We start from the raw sequence: 21,294 nt of genomic DNA on the forward strand, positions 1-21,294 counted from the left end.
GGTTACAATAACTTGAACGCACTGACATCTGCAGAAAAGCCTACTGTGCTATCAGCGTTGTTTTGTTGTAAATACCATGTAATATATAAGAACTTGCATGTGAAGGTTTGAATGGGAAATAAGACATACCAGGTAGCTCTTTAAATAGAATTTTCTGTATCAATGCATGAAAAAATTACAATTTCCAAGGTAGTATAGAGGATTACTTTGGTTGCAGCTTACTAAAGGTTTCTGTATTGAATGTATATATACATACTTCTAAGTGTGCTAATTCTTTGCTCTACCTCTTAAAAAACTTTGTTGAAATTGTTTTGCAGTGTAAAATTGTATATGTGTTAATAATCAATGTTGCATTTCATGCATTTCTTAAAACTGAATGCTGTTAATAAAGTATTAAAATCATTTTGGGAGTATGACATGTAAAAAGTATATAAGAACAAACAATTGATCTATAACTGCTATGCTTAGAAATTGTTGTCTGGTTAGTTATGAGAAAGTTTTCATTTCCTTCCCTGAGATCCTCTACAACAATATTTTACAGTGAAGGGAAATAAATGAATTCAAAGGCAGAAGGCGTAAAGCTATGATTTGTTACTTAAAAATTGATTCTGGTAACAAATAAAGCCCAAACGGGTCTTGTTGGGAATCACAGATCAAGTCTTAAAAAGAAAATCATTAAAATATTTAATTTTTATTAACAGAATATTTACAGTATTTTAAGACTTTTATTTAACCATAATGAATGTCCCAAGTTTAAAAAGCATTAAGCAATAACCACACACAAGATGAAAACATTGTAAACTATACAATACTTTATGTACATTTTTTACAAAGTAACACTTTTTTAAATAATATAACTGGACACAAAAATATACACTTTAGAGAAATTCACATCAGTAATTGTATAAAGCTCTCTTCTAGGGTCCTGAAAATTTAGGACAAACATTAGCTCTGTAAATAAAGTGTTACTGTGACAGTCCTGAAAGGCCACTATATATATTTATCTACATATAGATATCACATTGACATTTTCAAGGCTACCAGCTTTACTATGTACTTTGTAGATTATGTATTCAAGTGTTGAGGTCTTGTGATTATGCAAACATGAACAGAATAGTGGTAGGAGGAGGAGCTGTTGGAGCCAGCAGTTAAGATTTCTGGGCTCCGAACAAACCAATTTAAATTCTAAACGTCTGATATTTTTCCCTCACTTCAAAAGCTGTAGTGAATTTTTAAAATGAAATGACTGCACACAAGCTCGAAACATGATTCAGATTTAGTACAATTTCTTAAAAGTTTTTTAATGCAAACAATTCATTACCATTTCTTTCCTTTAGTGCATCTGCATTAAGGCTTTGAATTATTTGATCCAAGATTTTACAATATTAAAATCTGACTCGATTTACAATGTTAAAACGAATAGGTCCACAACCATACTACCGACCGTGTCTCACTGAGACTCAGCATAGAGTTAAAGCTCAACACCTTAAGGAAATGGTAGCAGAGACATATGCTAATAGCTAAGAAGTTACATATATAGTTTTTAATTAAAGGATGTATAATAAAACAAAGTTTAGTGGCAAGAAATTGGTGCTAATAAACAAGGTTTCTTTTTAAAAGAAATTGTAACATCTTTGGAAAACTGTCCGTTCTTTCTTAGTTCCCACGAAGTTCATGCAGATACATGTCTTAAGACAATCCAAGTACATTGCAGATGGAAATGGAATGTACATCCAGAACTACAGGTGAAAACTAAGACCTGGGTGCGGATAGAAAAAGCTTCCTGATTTCTGTCGTCACACATTTGTGTCTTGGAGTAAAGGTTCTTTGGCCTCTCCTGGGGCTTGTGTACTGTGAGGATGGCTGTGACCACCACAGTGCTTTTTCCAACTGCTGGACCTTAAGCTCAAGTTGGTATGTTCCGGAATAAACAAGGCAACGAGCAGAGCCAGCAGTACCGAACAGGCTCCAAAGAGGAATGGGGGCCCAGGGATGATGGAATTCTGAGGAAGGAAAGAGTAATTAGAATCTCTGCATAGATAATTTCATTAAAAATTGCTCTCTTGGTAATAACACTGCTATACATTAATGACAACGATCTCTCATGAAAGCCATGGTAATATAAAACCCTTTTAGAATGAGGGACATTGACTATCACACTCAATTTAACAATACTGGAGATAACAAAGGACGCAAAGGTCAGGACCAGGAGATCTTAAGGCCTATGTAAAAATAGGCTACTGCCATTTTCAGCTCCTTTTATTAACAATGTTTTAAAAGTCTTGAAGTGATTTCTTAGTTTAAAAATATTTATAGAAAGGTCTCAAAATCAAGTAGCATATGCAGAGACTACAGTAAAAGTAATTGATTATTTAACAGGTGTTAGGCGCCATCGAGTCAGCTACAACCCTCTGTACAACATAAGGGAAAGGCTGCATGGGCGGTCCTGAGCCGTCCTCACAATGGGTCCTGTGCCTGAGCCCTCAACAACTGGTCAAAGTCAATTAGCACGTAGTTTCCAGTTATGAACAAGAGAAGAATCTTTAGGAATCTGTGGGTCAGTTGGACAGGTTCCTATGGTTCTTATTTAGAGGATCACTGGTAATGCAACAGGTTAGCTGTTAAGCTACAACTCATGGTTAGTGTTCAAACCCACCAATAGCCCATGGGAGTAAGATGGAATTGACTTGAAGGCAGTTGAGTTTGTTTTGTTTTTTAGTACAAGAAATGCCTCAAAATCTTGCCAATATTTTAAAAGGAGCAAGTGTAGCAAGTAAAGGTGACTGACGAATTTGCTGTGTTTAAGGGGTTGTTTGATTCAGCGTGAGGGCAAAATTACATGTCATTAAACAAGGTTTTGAAACAGCTGCCCTACTCAAAGATGACTGGGCCACCCTGGCCACTCTGGATGTGTGTGGCTTTTCACCGTCCTGCCAATACTCAAGTTTACACATTGGGCGCCAGTTAGGACACCTTCAAACCTCTCACTGGGGGCATTTTCCTGTTATAGTGAAGGATCATCCAAGTTGTAACAATTCCAGCCAATTACTGTTTTGCTTTGTTGGCCAGGACAGAGCTGATCCAAAACGCTGCATAAAGGGCAGGTAGGATTTGTCTATGAGCTGGACATTGGAGGCTGTCTGTAGTATTATATTTCAAAAGGTCTCTATTTGTTGGTGCCTGAATATTAGAAAAACATGAAAAGATTCAAAACAGATCATCATTGTAGCCCAGAATTACTTCCATTCTTATAAAAAATTTGTTTGTACAACCAGTTTTATGTGTCAGAAGTTGTAGACATTTGAAAGATTAACTGTGGATAAGCTGTTTGTATTGGTTCAAATGACCCCCAGATTGTTTGCCCAAACCTGCCCTCCTAACTGCTTTCCTACAGAAGACAGAACAGAGGAAACTGTGTATTACTAAAGTCTCAGATAAAAGGCCAGAAGTAATAGAGATAGGATAGTGATACAGGCCAGTAGGTGCCATTTGAGAAAGTAAAGTTCTTTTCATTCCCACAGAGTAAAAACTATGCTCAGCTAGTTTCACAAGTAGTAGACTAGAGAATGGTTTCGTAGGCTTTGTTTTTAAAGCATTTTATTTAATTTAAAATACTAAGCCTCATATTGAAGCTTTAGTGACAAAAACTATTTATACTTCTTAATCGAGCCGAATAAACGATATAATGTCAATCAGGTTCATGAAGAATTACCTGTTCAAAGTGATGCTGGGGGCTTGTGTTTGTTCCCAAGTCGGTTCCTGTTATTGGCAGTTCTTTAAGTTCCACATGGAATATGTAGAAGATGAATCCATAAAGGGCAGGTCCCAGACCATTGCACAACCCTCGAATTCCTGTTATCATTCCTTGAACAACACCTAAGTTTATAAACAATCATTTAGTACACACTATTCATTTTCCTCCTTAATCCACATCCAAGGCTCTTAATCAGACACTAGTTAGCTTTTGTCAGCATTAAAAGGTTCCACAAAGTGTAATAGGCTAGCCAATGGAAATGTGAGCTTTTACACAGATGTCGGCAGACATGGGTGTAACAGAAACACCAGGAAAAGGTGCTACCATGAATCATAACTTTTACAATGTTCCTTAGTTAAGAATCAGCCATGAGCTCACAGGACCACTGTGAAAATCTCAAGCAACCAGGTCTTTTTTAAGTCAAATATATAGACTCAGAATTTGATTTTTCCCCGCCTCGAGAATCTTCTATCAAATATAAAATGCAACTGGCTTTGGCCGCAGGTCTTCCTGTGCTTGCTTAGCCACCCAGTGGCACGGACACTCTTAGAATACCCCCTTTTTATCTTCCAGAAAAATGCATCCTTTTCAAAGACCTAGTCCTCATCTATCAGCATTCCAAAAATTAAAAGGTTTTTTACACAAAGATATTAGGAGAAGATTGCTGATATATATGATAGTAATTGAAACCATTGGATTTTAGTAAAAGGGTGATGATTTTATTCCAAACTACCCAGCAACAGAAGATGCTATATAATGTGGCCATTCTTCACCATTAAATTTTTCTAGTTTACTGTTAGGGCTACAAGTTCAAAGCGACACCATCATTATATGAAACTAGAATCTCTTATTCCTCCTTACAGTGAAAGTAATTTAAAAATTCCCTATCTTGAATATAGGTTTATGCCTTAGAACAGTGGTTCTCAACCTTCCTAATGCCGCGACCCTTTAACAAAGTGTCTCATGTTGTGGTAACACCCCCCCCCAAAACCATAAAATTATCTTTGTTGCTACTTCATCATTGTAATTTTGCTACTGTTATGAATCTGGCGACCCCCGTGAAACGGTCATTCGACCCCCAAAGGGGTCGCGGCCCACAGGTTGAGAACCACTACTTTAGAACTTAAACGACAGAAGATTTGACACCAATTCTACTCAGACTTCCAGAACATAAAAGGAAGGAGACTCCTTAATATATTCTATAAAGTCAGCATAACTGATATTAAAGCCAGGAAGATACTACAGTAAAAGAAAATTTCAGACCACGAGCCTGAAATGAATATAGACCCAAAAATCCTCAACAGAATTCTAGTCAACAGACTTGAATAGCATATCACAAAACAATACATCATAATCAAGTAGAATTTACACCGAGGAGGGTCCAACATTAGAAAAAACCAATCCACATAGTTGAGACAAAGCAAGAAGATCACATGATTATTAATAAAGTAGAAGTCATCCATAACACCGCACACACAAACATTTTAAATGGAGGAAAGATCAAAATGTTGATGCTTAAACAATAAAGTTCCTCAAAGATAACAAAAATAAAAGCGGGGAACCTAATTTTTAACAAATAAATAGCCTATCAAACATAACTGAAAAAGCACAAAAAAGTAATCTAGATAACAGGGGCCACCTAAGAATTAAATACTTATGCCCATAAAAGGATCTACTAAAAGAGAAATAGAAAAAAAGAAACTAGTCTAAGGAAAAAACAACTTTAAAAAAATCATTTTATTGGAGGCTCGAGGAAAAAAATTTTCCCACCAGTGTATCTCACAAGGATCTAATATATAAAATACATACAAGCTTAGCTATTTATCAAAAGACAATCCAATTAAAAAAATGGGCAAGGATAGGAACAGATATTTCACTAAAGACAAGAGTCAAGGCCAATAAACACATTCAAAATCCAAATCAAAACAACAATGAAAACAATTTATAATTTACCCAGGGTTCCCAAGGGTGTGTGTGTGTGTGTGTGTGTGTGTGAAGAGGAGCTGATACCACAGGTTCAAGTAGAAACTTTTGAAAATTATGATGGCAACATAAAATATGTATGATGCAATTTTATGGCTTGTTATAAGTGGTAAGAGCCCCTCCCTAATACAATGATGCATTAAAAAATATTTCATTAAAACTACAATGAGATACCATCTTGCCTCTGCGACAATGGCAATGATTCGAAAACAGTAACAGCCAATGCTGGTGAGATTTTTGAGTGATGGAACTGCCACACTGCTGGTGGGATGAGACAAAGGCACCGCCACTACAGAAAGCAGTATGGTGACTGCTCAGAAAGCTAGGTACTGAAATAACTTATGATCTAGCAATCTCACTCTCGGTATACACACAAGAAATGTAAGAGCAGTGACACTAATAACAAATGAACATGTTCACTCCAGAACAAGAGGGAAAAAATGGAGGCCACCATAACTGCCCCTCAATGGATGAATAAACAAAATACCCAATGTGGCACATGCATACAGTGGAATATTATGCAATAAAGAGAACATCATATGGGTCAACCTGGAAGACTATGCTGAGCGAAGTAATGAATCACAAAAGGACAAATGGTCCCGCTACTCAGAAATGGGGAAAGAAAGGCAGAGGGAATTACTTATAGGAAGTAGTCACTTGTTTTTGGTGATGGGAAATAGGGGGAAGTCTGCACACTTTGACCAAGGTCTAGAAGACATCAGCCAAGAAGTTAGCAATTTTGATCAATGCTATGTATCACACACAATTTGCAACAGCAATAACACACAATATGTGTGGTTACATTAAGTAGCTAAGTTTTCATGTATGCTAACAGAAAGGCACGTGTGAGTAAATGGACATATGTGTATAAGTATAGCTGCAGGCATGTGTATAGACAGGATTGAGTGTGCTGCATATACTTGTATATTTATATAGGTAGTCATGCATATAAGGGGCAGTAATGAAGACTTCCAGACATCCAAGTAATTCACAGGATTGTCTTACTGGTTTCTAAGGCTTAGGAACATTCTGCACCCTAATTTGGTGAGTAGTATCGGGGACTTGAAAGCTTGTGGGCAGCCATCTAAGATACAGCCATTGGTCTTTACTCGCCGGAGCAGAAGAGAACAGGAGTTGGAAGACTCACAGAAGAAACGAGTGAGCAGGGCTAACTGCAGAGACGCACAGCAGCCTCTGCCAGCTGAAAGAGTGCTGCTGACTGTTGGAGCTAACTCCATGAAAGCAGTCCAAAGGGAAGGAAATATGTAAGAATGTTGACACTTTGTGCAAATTGTAGCCAATGTTCGGGAACAATTTATATATAAATTGTTAACCAAGGGTCTAATCTGCTGGGTAACCTTTTATATAAACCACAATATAATCTTAAAAATAAAAATCTACGAAGAGAGAATACAAGAATCTAAATGCCCTGCACTTTCACATGGGTTCCAATAAGCTCACCTTGTTGATCGGCATCAGCAGTTCGTGAAACAAGCGCACTGACCGCTGGGAAGGTAATGCTAGACATGGCTGCCACTGCCCCAGCAGCCCACATCATCCTAGAATCAATCCCAAGCAGAAAACAAACAGTTAAGGCAGCCTTTTCCACTGTACCTGTCAAGGGCCAAAATACATATGTAACATTACATAGCTCTTACTGTGAACTGGTACCATATGAAATGGTACAGGAAAAGGAGAAGCATGCATGCTCTATTTCAGGCCACTTAGAAATACACTCACTTATTCACTGGAATGGTGTGGATCTGACATGTACAAGCAGGAGCTCATGTTTTGAATTGTACAATGTGTTGGATATTAAAACTGCCAGCGATGGGTTATGTTGAGGATAATACTATATAGATAAACATCAAATGATTTCTGGCACATAAATAAAGCAGGACGTCTTCTGATAAGGTTCTCACTGGGGAGTCCTGATGGCACAACTCATCTAGATGGGCTGTCGGTAAGCAGTTTAGTGATCTAAGCCTCCCTTTAAGAAACAGACTAGAAAACCCTAGAGTGTAGCACTTCTTTGTCGAATGGGGTCACTCCATCTACACTGGCAGAACCCGATAAGCTGGATTTGGTGACATGGTCTAACAGTGTTTCTCAACCTTCCTAATGCCACTATCCTTTAATTCAGTTCCTCATGTTGTGGTGACCCCCCCCAACCATAAAATTATTTTCGTTGCTACTTAACTAATTTTGCTGTTTATGAATCATAATGTAAACATCTGATATGCAGGATGTATTTTCATTGCTACAAACTGAACACAAAACAATATGTTGTGAAATATGTATTTCTAATTACAGATAAATGAAATTTTGTCTTCAAGCATGTGTAGCATGGCTAACAGTCTTCATGCCAGGTACTTGTATGTGGGCGTGTCTGCATGTGGGTGGATCCGTCTGGAGATGGATAGAGGAGCGGTGCCTCGGTTCCTAAGACCATCGGAAATATGTGAAAGGGTTGTGACCCACAGGTTGAGAACCACTGTGGTATAAAGATAGCACCGATCTGATAATCCTTACATTTTAATGAGTTGTAACTTAGGTGTTTTGGGGGTCATGTTTAAAAGAAGAGTTTTAGATAATTTAAATGGTGAGCACAACTTTGCAAAAGCTAAGTTGGAAACCAAATTATCCACCAAAACATGTTCTTGACGCTTATTCCTAATTCATAGCCAAGTCCAAACAGAGGGGAGGTGCTCAGTGGTCAGTGTGGACAAACTGAGCCCTTCAGTCCTACAATACAGTTCACGATTGCTACGCTGTCTGAAGGAAGAGCTAACAGGCAGGGCAAGAAGCGAAGACTAAAGTAACTGGGCTCTCACTTATTTCTGGTTTGCCATCAGTGATAGAGAAAAACAGCCAGCAGAAGAAAGAAAAACTTGTAGCATCGGCTTCCAGAACCTGGTGTGGCGGGCTCACCTGTTCTTTCCTAGTCAAACAAACTGGATTCACACTTGTTAAGGATCCAAAGGCTCAAAAATCTCATTTATAAATTAAGTCTCTCACTTAACTATAAAATGTTACCTTTCTGTCCTCAAGCTATTTTTAGAATACATAAATATGCAAGTGCGAGATTTGTAAAACGCACATTCTGAGAGGAAAAAACCAAAACAATTGTTTGTAATTGATATATTAAAGTCTTGGTTGAGAAGCAAGACCCCCAAAAGGCAAACAACACAACTGAAAGTAAGAGTTAAAATATTGATACTTACCAAGGTTCTGAACCAAAGCCATACCATGCCAGCTGTAGTATTTGAAATCCCAGACCCAATAAAATGGTGTTCTTATTTCCGATCGACCTCATAAGTAAACTCAAGACTATAGTCTGTGGGTGGTAGGTGGAGCGTGCAGAGGAAAAGCAAAATATTTTATTAGAATGAGCCTCAAAAACAAAAAAGGAAGATAAAATATTTGGTGACTTTTAAAATTCTATAAAAGAATTAAGATTTTTGTACAATTAGGCTTTTCAGCAACAGCTGTCCTACATATAAGTGAGGCCATTACTCAGGATGAAACAAGCAGATGTCCTCTGCTGGCCCGGATGCAGAGCTGAGACTCCCACATCTGAAACGCAAACTTTTCTGCGCCACGCACGGTCTACTGAGGGCCACACTGAAATGTGAAGCCAGTACGGTCAAAAAATTCTAACCAGCAATTTAGAGTTCTATGTAATAGCTTTAAAATCGTTTTTACAAATCTATAGTTAATCCAAAAGACTTTTCCCCAAAATGTAATAAAAATGGAAATAACACAATTTATCCAGGTATCTTTCACCACAATTACGTTACTGTGGAAACTATGAACAGTCAGTTGAACAAGCATGATATGGAAGAAGAAGATATGCTGATTAGTCACAAAAACTGGGGGAAATGCTAGCGATCAGAATCTGGCCGTTAGCCTTGTGTCCGTGGACTTGGGAGCCTCATTTTGTCGTACACAGCAAGGGTGCTCATACTCTTGAAAGAGCTCTGGGGATGGAGTGGTTGTGCATGAAGCTGCTCACCATCCGGTCAGCAGTGTGAAACTACTAGCCGCTCCGTGGGAGAAAGACAAGGCTGTCTACTCCCATACTGACATATGATCTTAGAAGGCCACAGAGGCAGTTCCACCCAGTCCTATAGGGTCACTATGAGTCAGAAATGGGCTTGAGGGCAGTGAGTTTGAGATTTTTTTTTAAAGTATCTTTTTTTACTTAAAATTAAGGGGGAAAAAACACATCTGCAAACCTTTTCATAATCAAAACATGGGCTACATGAAGTAAGGCTCTATGAATCAGAAAATACCTAAAATGAAATTTAATACTTGAAATTCCTAGTCATGAGTACGCTGAAATGGGCTTTGGGTCTCCTCTGAGGGGAACCGCAAAGTGACGATGAACGGTGTCATAATTATCATCAGAAAGAACACTCCAAGCCCCGTCCTGGAGTAGAGTACTGTCAGTGGTAGGGCAGTATTCATTTATCTACAAGGAAGACCGGTTAGTACACCCATCATTCAAATGTATGCACCAACCACTTAGGCCAAGGAGGGGAAGATAGTTTATCACCCGGAAAATCACTATTTTAAGAAAGACTGATATGCTAAACTCCCAACTATCGAGTATGGTGCAGTTTAAAATTCCTTAATTGTATACTCAGTGAAGAGTTTAATTCGATTTAATCCCAAACATGCCAGTGGCGAAACCAAATGGCTTTCCTCTCTGAGACAGTCACTGAACTGGAAGGACTGAAGGCTGACTCCGCAACACGTGGCTATCTAGTGAGAGTACGCACTTAGTCAACTTTTAGAGTGTACCCTCAGCGTGGTGGGGACAAATTGGCCTGGAGAAACAGAGAACAAGAATGAAGAGTCGAATAGTTTAGTGAATTACTTAAAAAATATTCCCACACATAGCACTTTCATCTAATACCTGTGATTCCTCTCTTATGTCTCTAAGAACGTAGGTTACAACAGCATTTGTCTCCTTATCACTGCTAAACGCAAGCTAGGAATAAAAAGAAGAAACAGATTTCCCAGGATGAAACCGCCTGCCAGTTCAGCCAGGGGCAAGACGACCTCGCGAGCGCTCCTGGAGAACGGGCTGAACGGGCCTGGCACTGCTTCAAGAGCGCTGGCCTACGGAAGTACCTGTCTTGACAGCGCTCAAGGGTAGACATTATAAAACATGCTTACAGAAATGCAGCTGGCTCCTAGCCCTTCATCTACCCAGCTATCCAGAAAGGATTTATTTCTAGGTATCAGCACTTTTTCCTCTTTGGGGAACTATTCTCACAGACTACATGCTAATTCAGTAGCAAGGCTCCAGAGTTTGCTCTGACAATCGTTTTCACTTCACAGAGGGATAACTGCATAGTTCTTATGGCTCTAGGCTGTCATTGCAATCAGAAACAGAATTCAGAAAGACTGACAAGCCTCCTCCTGTTTCCTAAAGTCCTGATGAGAGCTACTGAGGGAACCTTCTCTCACATTCCTCCCCACACATTCTACCTCAAGACCTAACACCTGAAGGGCACCGACTGTAACCTGTGACAGCGATTTTCTCCTTGAAGGCAGACTCCTCTTAATTTATTTCTGTATCCCCAGCACCAAAGTGTCTGTCACTAATCAGAGGCATTTTCAGTACATGTTTAAGGGAGCAGGCAGGGATCGAAATAGATCACAACATCCACAATGCCTAGTAGTAACTGGAATGGGTCCACTGACTTTCTTAATATATACTGTGCTTTAATCAAACAAAACATCCTTAATTTAGATGGTAGAACTAGACCCTGAAAAATGATAAAGCTGCGAGCAGATAAATTGCCTTTGCTTTGTCTTTGTTCACTTTGTCACAAATATTTGCCAAGTTCCTATTACCTGCTCAGTGCAATTCCTACACCAGGTCTCAGGACACAGTAGTGACTAAGTCAAAATGCAAGTCAGCACACGAACGATGTACTCGCCCCACCCTAAAAACCCCAAACAGAGCAGCTGCCATTGAGTCAATTCTGACACACAGTGATCCAATTCGACAGAGGAGAAATACTCCCTGGGGTTTCCAAGGCTATAATCTTCATAGGAGACAGCCCCATCTTTCTCCCTCGAATGGCTGGTGGGTTCAAACTGCTGACCGTGCAGCTAGCCACCTAGGGAATAACCCATTAGACCACCAGCGCCCCTGAAGTACATACTCAAACTCAAAACTCACTGCCATCAAGTCAAAGCTGACTCACAGTTTCCGAGACTGTAACTGTTTACAGGAGTAGAAAGCCCAGTCTTGCTCTCTCAGAGCTACTAGTGGTTTTGAACTGCCAACCATATGGATCGTAGCCCAACGCGTTATCACTACACTAGCAGGGTTCCATACTAGGGGAGGGAAAATGTGCTTTATTTACCAAGTGAGGCAATTTCAGGTTTTAATTGCTATGAGGAACCCTTGGGCGTCTCATATAGTTGAACACTTGACTGCTAACCCAAAGTTTGACGCTCAAGTCCACCCAGCAAGGACTTAAGAAAGGCCTGATGGAAATGGAAAACCCAAAGGAACTCTCTTCTCCCCTAACATGGGGGTCACAATGAGCAGGAATAATGGGACTGTTACTGGATTGGTGAGGGTTTTTCCCAATGAAAGAAAACCGAATCGGCTACTGCTGCTGAGCCTGCAAGGTCATTCTAGGGTGATATTGGAAGGGAAGAGAGTTCTGCGAAGATCTGGGCAGACTACTACACATAGAGATGACAACACATGCAAAAGCTACCCATTGGGCCCTACTCAACGAGTTAAGAAAAAGAAATAAGGTCATCCCCAGAGTAAGTTTTATTCTGCTTATAACGAAAAGCAAGTTTTAAGTGGGAAAGGTAAAAGAAGAGATTGCTACTTTATAAAAATGAGTATGCAGAGTAGAGAATAAACTGTAGGAAGGTGGCTGGGTGTTGCAAACAGTTAAGTTCTCAACAACTAGCTAAAAGGTTGGTGAGACTGCCTCAAACTCACCCACAGGGGCAACAGAAAACAGGCTTGGAGATACAATTTGAGTGACAGAGATAAAGAGTAAGAAGGAAATCAAGTTTTCTGGTCCAAATAACCATTGTGGTGGTGCTACTGAATGTTATGAAAATACTAGGGGGAGGGGGAGAGGGGGGGAATGCAGAAGGTAGCACCGACACAGCTGAGGCAAGGAACAGCTCAAAGAGCAGCCTGGAGGTAGACATTCAGATGTCACCAGCAGGGAGGACAAGAACTCGCTACATCTATTCACCTGCGGGAACACTGATTTGGAGAAAGTGTTATGAATTCATATGTGACTGAGTGAAATCAGAAGGCTTTCAGGAAATAGGAGGGGCCCTGGTGGCACCGTGGTTAAAGCGCTTGGTTGCTAGCTGAAAGGTGGGCCAGTGGTTTGAACTCACCAGCCACTCCACAGGAGAAAGGTGTGGCCGTCTGCTTGCACAAGGATTTATAGCATTCGACATTGAATGGGTAGTTCTGTTGTCTTTCAGGGCTGCTATGATGTGGAACTGACTCCAGGCCAGTGGTTGAAGTGTAGTTGAAGATAACCAGGGGACATGTGGCAGACTAGAGAGTCAATGCTCCAAAGGGCTAACAATTCCGTGACTTCCACCGGAATCTAAGTTCATCCAGTGTTACCGAATCTCAACATTTAAGGGGAAGACATGACACACCTGTGTTCCTAACATAATACTCTCAGAAGTTTCATTTTATTACTTTAAGGCAGGGGTCCTCAAGTTTTTTAAACAGGGGGCCAGTTCACTGTCCTTCAGACCATTGGAGGGCTGGGCTATAGTTTAAAAAACAAAAAAGTATGAACAAACTCCTGTGTACACTGCACATATCTTACTTTGAAGTAAAGAAACAAAAGGGGCAAAAACCCCCAGCGGGCTGGATAAATGTCCTAGGCGGGCCGTAGTTAGAGGACGCCTGCTTTAAGATTTTAGAAACACCCTGTGAGAAAACAGTGACGTGTAACACTTGCTGGTAACAGGCATGGTACTGGGTTACAGAGCGACAAATGTGAGTAGAAGACAGTCCTGACATCTAAGAGTTCACAATCTCCTACGATAAAAATAATCAGAAATAGATTCAATCTGCAATACATTGTATCTGTGCAATTATAGGAATTTGCCTAATTCACAGAACCCATAGAAGAGATGCTTAGGGCAGAAGATAAGGAGACAGAAAAGAAAGCAGAAACAAAGTAAAAAGAAAAAAAGGCATACATAGCAGCTATCAGCAGCTTCCTGCGGTTGTAGAAAAGGCACGAAAGACACTGGTCTTTTGCTGGTTGGAGAGGTCATCAGGGGACAAGCCGTTCTCAATTGTTTACTTCTGTACAAATGAGAATTCCAAATAATTTTCCTACTTTTGGAGCTTAATATTTTCGATGGTCATAGAGTGATATAAAAATGTAAACTATATGCAAATTACACAGACTTGCTTTCGAAGGCAAATTAATTGTTTTGTTATACACAATAGCCTTCTCAAAATCGACCTCTGTGTGGGCAGCAGAAGCTTCAAGGCGGATGTCAGTCCCCGTTCCGTTCCGTGTAGACAGTGTGTCTGCACATACGGTACTATAACATTAAGTGCTGTCTGGACTGTTGCTGATTCTCTTCCAGCCTCACAGACTTCAGGCTGCTGCAGTGCTCTTTCCAAAGAGACAAATCCAAACATGCCTCTCCTCTTTTCTTCATGGTCTACCCTGCCAGATGCTGAGCACTTCCGGACGATTTTTTATCTACAGCACCTTCAACTCATCACTCAAGCAGTGCACAGTGTTACTGCCTGCTAAACATTACATTGTGCCGACCAAAAATAGGGGGTAAAAATATGAACCATTATGCCTCTGGCTATAATGCTGTTTGGGAACAGGATTCCCTTAATGTTAATGAGGATCTAACAGTGCAGTGTCTTAGCTAGTCACTTTCAAGAAATTTAAAAAAATTAAGCAGAGAGAGGCAAAGAACACAGAGAAGAATGTTACAGAAACAGAGACAATGTCCAGATTAACTGATTGTAGGAGCTGTAGGAGCTATGGTATAGAGCTGAAGTATGGCATAAAGCGTAAGACACTAACACCTTTAAATCACATGAACCTGTTCTCTGATGAAAAAAAATCTTAAGCAAAATATTAGAAACCAAATCTCATTCATCTATGCAAAAGGCAACGCATCACAATCAAGTTGGACTTATTCCAGAATTACAGGTCATTTTAACATTTAGTAACACATCACAAGCTAGCCTTACTGTCTGTATTCTTCCTTTATGTGATACTTCAAGTGTGTGCCAGTGTGTTTCAGAAAAGTCATTTTTATCTATAGATTTTTATCTATGGCGACAACTTATTTTCCTTCAAAAATGAAAAGCACTTTTTCTTATTATCCTTCCTATAGATCTTTAAAAGTCAAAAGTATGATGAACAGGAATACGTATTTTTTTAGGAATAAATATTTTAATGCAATGTTTTTTCTAGATTAAGAATTTTCGGAACAAAGCTGAAGTTACAAAGAGTACCAGTAACCAATGTCATCGGAGTCTATAAAGGCAAGAGGAGTTGTATTATAGAATTTAACGATAACGTTTACTACCCAAGCCAACACAAATTCATAAAGGATGAGGTATGCAGAAGGAATCCTACACCTAGAGAGGATAAAATGTCAGAATCCAATTAAACAGACCTTATGCTCCATATGGTGTACACAATGGACTGCTAAATGCAAATCGGCAGTTCAAAACCACCAGCCTCTCTGCAGGATAAAGATGACGCTTTCTACACCCGTAAAGAATGACAGTGTTGAAAACCCACTGCGACAGCTTTACCTTGTCCTACAGTGTGCCTATAACTGAACTGACTGGATGGCAGTAAGTTTACTATTTTGGATATGTTCCATATTTCTAAAACTACAATAAAACAAAAAAGTAAGATCTAATAAAACTGGATGAAAGGTGAAAGGAAGCTAGATGTGATTATTGAATAAAAAGCAAGGCCTTTTTTACCAAAAAAGGAGAAAGACCCTGAAGCCGAGTGGTTACTGGAGAAGAATATGACTTTCTTATGGAACTGAGGTAGTCTGAAGACCAGAATGAAATAAACAAAAAATCCAAATTCCTGGGCTGATTACATTTCACTATCTTAACCATCGAGCAGTGTTTACCAACTGGCTTCCAAGACAGACACCCACCAATTGCTTTCTATTTTACATGTCTTCGGCCTACTCAACAAGTCTCCCATGATTATGCTGTGTGGAGCTTCTTCTAAGAGCTTTATTTCTGCACCTTCTGCTTGGAATTCTCTTCACAAGACGTCCCCATAGCTTGCTCTTAGTTTCTTCTGGGTGTCTGCTCAAACGTCATCAAGCACCAGCAATGTCTTCCCAGCACATCCAGATTAAAACAAAACACCCCAAATAAAACTCTGCTCCTAAGTGCTATCTATAACCTCCTCAATCTTTTGTTTAAACACACTAATTTTTGCAGAATGTAAGCGCTAAAACAGCTGAGTTCATTGCTATGTCCCCAGTGCCTAACACACTGTTGTTAAGTGCAGCCAACTTCATTCTGACTCATAGTGACCTAGCATACAACAGAATCAAACAACTGGTTTTGCGCCATCCTTAAGGTGACCAAACGTCCTGCTTTTGGCAGGACAGTCCCGATTTTTAACAATTTTCCCCCGCGTCCCACGGTGTTTTAAGAAAGTCCTGATTTTTGGAAAGAAGGCACGACAAGCTAAGGTAGACGGTTTTCGGCTGCCATGTGGCTATTTCGCCAGGATATGAGTTTTATCAATGGTGTCCTGCTTTTGTCCTGCTTTACCAATGTTAAAATCTGGTCACCTTAGCCATCCTCACAATTGTTCTCATAGTTGAACCCATTGTTGCAGCTACTATGTCAATCCACCTTGTTGAAAGTCTCTCTTAGGGAACCGATTACAAGGGACTATATGTGACCTCCTCCCTGGGGGACGGACAACAGAAAAGGGGGTGAGGGGAGACGTCGGACAGGGCAAGATATGACAAAATAACAATTTATAAACTATCAAGGGCTCATGAGGGAGGGGGAAGCGGGGAGGGAGGGGAAAAATGAGGACCTAATGCCGGGGGTTTAAGTGGAGAGAAAATGTTTAGAGAATGAAGTACAAATGCGCTTTACACAATTGATGTGTGTATGGATGGTGATAAGAGTTGTATAAGCCCCTAATACAATGTTAAAAAAAGAAAGGAAGTCTCTCTTTTTCTCTGCCCCTCTACTGGACCAGTCCTCCAAGGGCTGTCTCTCCTGATAACATGGCCAACGTACATGAGACAATGTCTTGCCATCCTTGCTTCTAAGGAGCATTCTGGGCTAATATTGGATTCAATATATATTTGTTGGCTGTGTGAACAACAGAACAAGGACCAAAAGCTTTAGGTCAACATATATCCTGGTATAGGGAACCCTGGTGGCACAATGGCTAACCAAAAGGTCAGTGGTACAAACCCACCATCAGCTCTGCAAGAAAAAGACCTAGTGATCTGCTCCCATCAAGACTGTTATAACCAAGGAAACCTTAGGGGACAATTCCACTTGACCACATGGGCTGGTTGGGAGTCAGTAACAGTATTCAACAACAACATACCCTGTGCTAACAAATTAATGTTCTGATTCACACATATATTGAAATAATTAAACTCTTCATCCCCACAATCTGACTAATCATGGATTGATTAATAAAATTTAGTTTCTAAGCTCACAAAACCCGGGACTCCTACTTTAGGTGACATCATCAATGTACTATCAGTTTTTGAGATGCTATCTGGATAACCAGCCGAGGTTCCCAACTATGCCATCACTCTGTAGGAAAATGACACGCACCTGTGCAATAATGGAGAGAATGCCAAGAACTGCGATAAATGCTGCAACACTTTCTGGTGAAAACTTCATTATCTAGAAAATTTCCAGAAAAGTTGTATTAGTAAATTAAAAAGCAAAACAAATGCCATAAAAATACAATTATATACACATGAATATTATTAAAACGGTCAGGGGAAAAAAAAGTACAACTCATCTACAACTAAAGAACACTTCCAGACAGGAATCTGGCTTACACTGAGAACTAAAAATATAACAAGTATTAGCACACTAAAAATAATAACTACTTAGACATGGTTCCTAATGTGGCTAAGTCCAGTATGCAGAATGCTACCAAGAGTCAACATCCATTTTACAAATAAGTAAGATGGCACCGCGTGCCACTGTCTGTCAGTGTGTTGTCCTGTGGTGTTCGTGTGTGGCTGTCATGCTGGAAGTGGCTCCCCACTTCTGAGGAGGAAGCCGTGAAACCTTATGCATAGCTCTGAAGCATTTTTTATAGCTATGTTAAAAGCTCACTCTCTGCTTACTGAATCAGATTGGTAGAGAAATAAACCTGTATTTGGCTAGCTGCTCTACTAGTATATTATTATATGCTGCAAATCACAAAGAAACTATTAGAGACAGTGAATGTAGTTAAGATCACATCACTTACAGAAGCAAAAAAAAAGAAAAGCCACAAATAAAATCCAACTACCTAATAATTCACTCTTATTATCTATGCCAAAATTCTTAATATGTAAACTATCTCTGAGAAATGCATGATTTCATATATAATACATCCCCTCAAAAAAACGATAATGGAAATCAGTCACATAAAACAGGGGGGTTATTTTCAGTCAGCTGTTGTTTACAAAATGAGAGTTATTTTTAGAGATCTGTTTATTGTACCACTCTTCACTATTAAATATTATCATTATTCACTAAACAATGAAAAAACTTAGCAAAATTGGATTTTACCTGTCTGAGGTATAAAAAAAAGCTGGAATATTGGCCTGCCTCTGGTAGGTAGGAGAGAAATACCGTGATGCAGATTAGCAGCACTATGGAGTCTTGGCCCACTTTTTTTAAAGACTAGAAAAGAATAATTGACATAAGGTTTTACATCAAAAACATTTAAAATACTCTATCAAGAGAAGAATGTACAAACAAAAGGTGGTACATGCATACAGCTTGGAAGAGAAATGAAAAATTGATACATGCTATAATATGAATCAATTTGAATGTTGAGTGAAATAAAATCACACAATATTAAACTGCCTCACAGGAAAAGACAAGACAAGGCATATGTAGATACAAGAGAAGATAATTATGAAACTGAACAATAGTTTGGCTCACATAGTAAAGTTTATTAGTAATTACCAGGAGCAGAAAAGAAGGCTTAACTGTGATGGAAAATTCACATTGTTTAAGGATAGAGCTGCACAGCCGATTATTATAAATTACCTTAGATCAGTTAAACCCCTACAAAACTGGATTGGTAAAAGTTGTGTCTTAAAGGAGGTTTCAGGTCACAATTTCATGAAATAGCCCAGTTCACTGGCTTACTACTGAGCTTAGTTCTTCTGTTCTGCTTCCTAGTTGGTTTGCTGTGTAGTACCTGGGTCTAAAACCTGGCAAGTGGCCTTCTAAATATAACAAGTGGTTTCAGAGGAAGGAGCACCAAGAATAGGGAGAGAAAATGAAATGTATGGCCCAATTCCCTCTAAGAACATCTGCCTCCTTTGCCATTCGACCACAAGAAATGGATCGTGTCTACGTATCATTCCCATAGGAGAATCCTGGCCCAAAGGCAGAAAATGCCAAACAGAACGTCTGTAGCCATGGAGGGTGGATACCACCCCTGCCAACCACTGTTTTAAGAAAATCTTTAAACCTTAAACACAAAATATCCCTTGAAGTCATCTTAAAACCAAATAGCTTAGAGTTAACAAATAGAAACGATCTACCTTAAAAACAAATGGTTTATCTGAGTATTATGATCTTTTAAGACTTACTTTTATGGGCTCCAACCCCCAGAGGTAACTAGAAAGACTGAAGGGCAGTAACGTTCGCGCTACTGGAGGAGCACTCAACAGGGAGGGAGAGTGGCTGCAGCAGGAGAGTATGTCATCGGTGTCACTAATGGGGACTGGTGTGTGTTTTGCTGTGCATATTCTCAACAGCAAACAAACACAATTTAGATGACAAAACAACTCCTTTTGCTAGTGTATACACACATGTAATTGCCTTTATCTCTTCCTAAAATGCTCTGTAAAGTTAAATATATCAAAATCCCTCAAGATGTTTGCTTCAAAGAAACATCCATAACAAAATAGTAATGCTGAAAATGAGTTGAATAATGCATGGAAGAATCATTCAATTTTTTTGCCAAAGAGCAAAAAAACAAACAAAAAAAAAACCATATAAACTTACTGCAAAGGGGTCAGCCTGTTCCCAGGAGATGGGTGCTCCCCAGGATGCAGGACGCATCTTCTCAGGCAACGACTCTGGCACAGCAACGAGGATGAAGCAAATATCTAGCAAAGCTATTGCTGTAGCTAGGACCACCACTAAGCTGTCTCCATACACTCGGCCAAGGTAAGCTCCAATTGCAGGACTGGTTACTAAACTCGCAGCAAATGTTGCTGAAACCTGCAAGAAATTAAGGTTAGATAAGAAGAGATATGATGACTTTTTACTTCAGCACCCCCAACTCCTTTCATACTCTTGGCTGATCTCAAACTCTGTTGCATATTCCCTTTCCTTCTACTACCTGTGCCACTTTTCTTATTCTCTTTCATTTGCAGGAAAAGAATCAGGATCTTATCTTAAAAAAAACATTTAATAGCATTTATGGGTCAGAGCCCTGGTGGCATAGCGAGCTTGGCTTTGTAAGATAGAATTGGCACCATGATAGTGGGAGGGGAAGAAGCATTTAGAAACTAGAGGAAAGTTGTATGCTTCATCGTTGCTACACTGCACTCTGACTGGATCGTCTTGTAATTCTATTTCTATGCGATTTCCGACTTTTAGATTAAAAAAACAAACCAACCAAACTCAATGCCATTGACTGGTACTGACCCTGCAGGACAGAGCAGAGCTACCCCTGTAAGTATCCAAGGCTTTACACCTTTATGGGAACAGAAAGGTTCATTTTTCTCCCGAGGAGCAGCTGGTGGGTTTGAACTGCCAACCTTGTGGTTAGCAGCCCAATTCACCAGAGCTCTCTTCATGATAAAGGAGATTATTTAATTGCAACTGTTTATTAATAATGCATGACTAGTAATTTACTTTTCAAAGACTATATAAACAAGTCTTAAAAAAATGTTGATGTCAAACATTGGCCATCAATCCACATGTCCACCAGTGAACCGGTAAACAAAAGGTGGTATATTTGTACAGTAGAATATGATATAGTAATAAAAAGGAATAAACCAGGTAGATAGATATGTCAGTTCATGATATATAATATACACAATCTTTATCTTAGGGTTCTGTTCAAAATACTTTTATTTCCTTTCTTTTTAAAATCATTTTATCGGGGGCTCATACAACTCTTATCACAATCCATCCATCCATCCATCCATCCATCCATCCATCCATCCATCGTGTCAAGCACATTTGTACATTTGTTGCCACCATCATTCTCAAAACATTTGCTTTCTACTTGAACCCTTGGTATTTGCTCCTCATTTTTCTCCCTCCATCCCCACTC

The 21,294-nt window shown here is 39.5% G+C and overlaps 1 protein-coding gene across 1 annotated transcript in view; it reads right to left on the reverse strand.

Moving 5' to 3' along the window:
• Nucleotides 1-672: 672 nt before the first annotated feature.
• MFSD14A (major facilitator superfamily domain containing 14A) overlaps nucleotides 673-21,294 on the reverse strand; it is a 23,147-nt gene continuing 2,525 nt past the window's right edge. Inside the window, exons 2-8 of the mRNA XM_045291959.1 lie at nucleotides 20,013-20,231; nucleotides 18,558-18,671; nucleotides 17,601-17,672; nucleotides 8,962-9,074; nucleotides 7,199-7,296; nucleotides 3,713-3,876; nucleotides 673-2,003 (exon numbers count right to left, since the gene is read on the reverse strand). Of these exons, the coding sequence (XP_045147894.1) occupies nucleotides 1,797-2,003; nucleotides 3,713-3,876; nucleotides 7,199-7,296; nucleotides 8,962-9,074; nucleotides 17,601-17,672; nucleotides 18,558-18,671; nucleotides 20,013-20,231 (987 nt within the window). The 3' untranslated portion in view covers nucleotides 673-1,796. The remainder of the gene's footprint in view (nucleotides 2,004-3,712; nucleotides 3,877-7,198; nucleotides 7,297-8,961; nucleotides 9,075-17,600; nucleotides 17,673-18,557; nucleotides 18,672-20,012; nucleotides 20,232-21,294) is intronic.

The sequence above is a fragment of the Echinops telfairi genome, unplaced genomic scaffold (genome assembly GCF_000313985.2).
Source record: "Echinops telfairi isolate 266 unplaced genomic scaffold, ASM31398v2 ScPeMD7_443;HRSCAF=831, whole genome shotgun sequence".
Classification (NCBI taxonomy): Eukaryota; Metazoa; Chordata; class Mammalia; order Afrosoricida; family Tenrecidae; genus Echinops; species Echinops telfairi.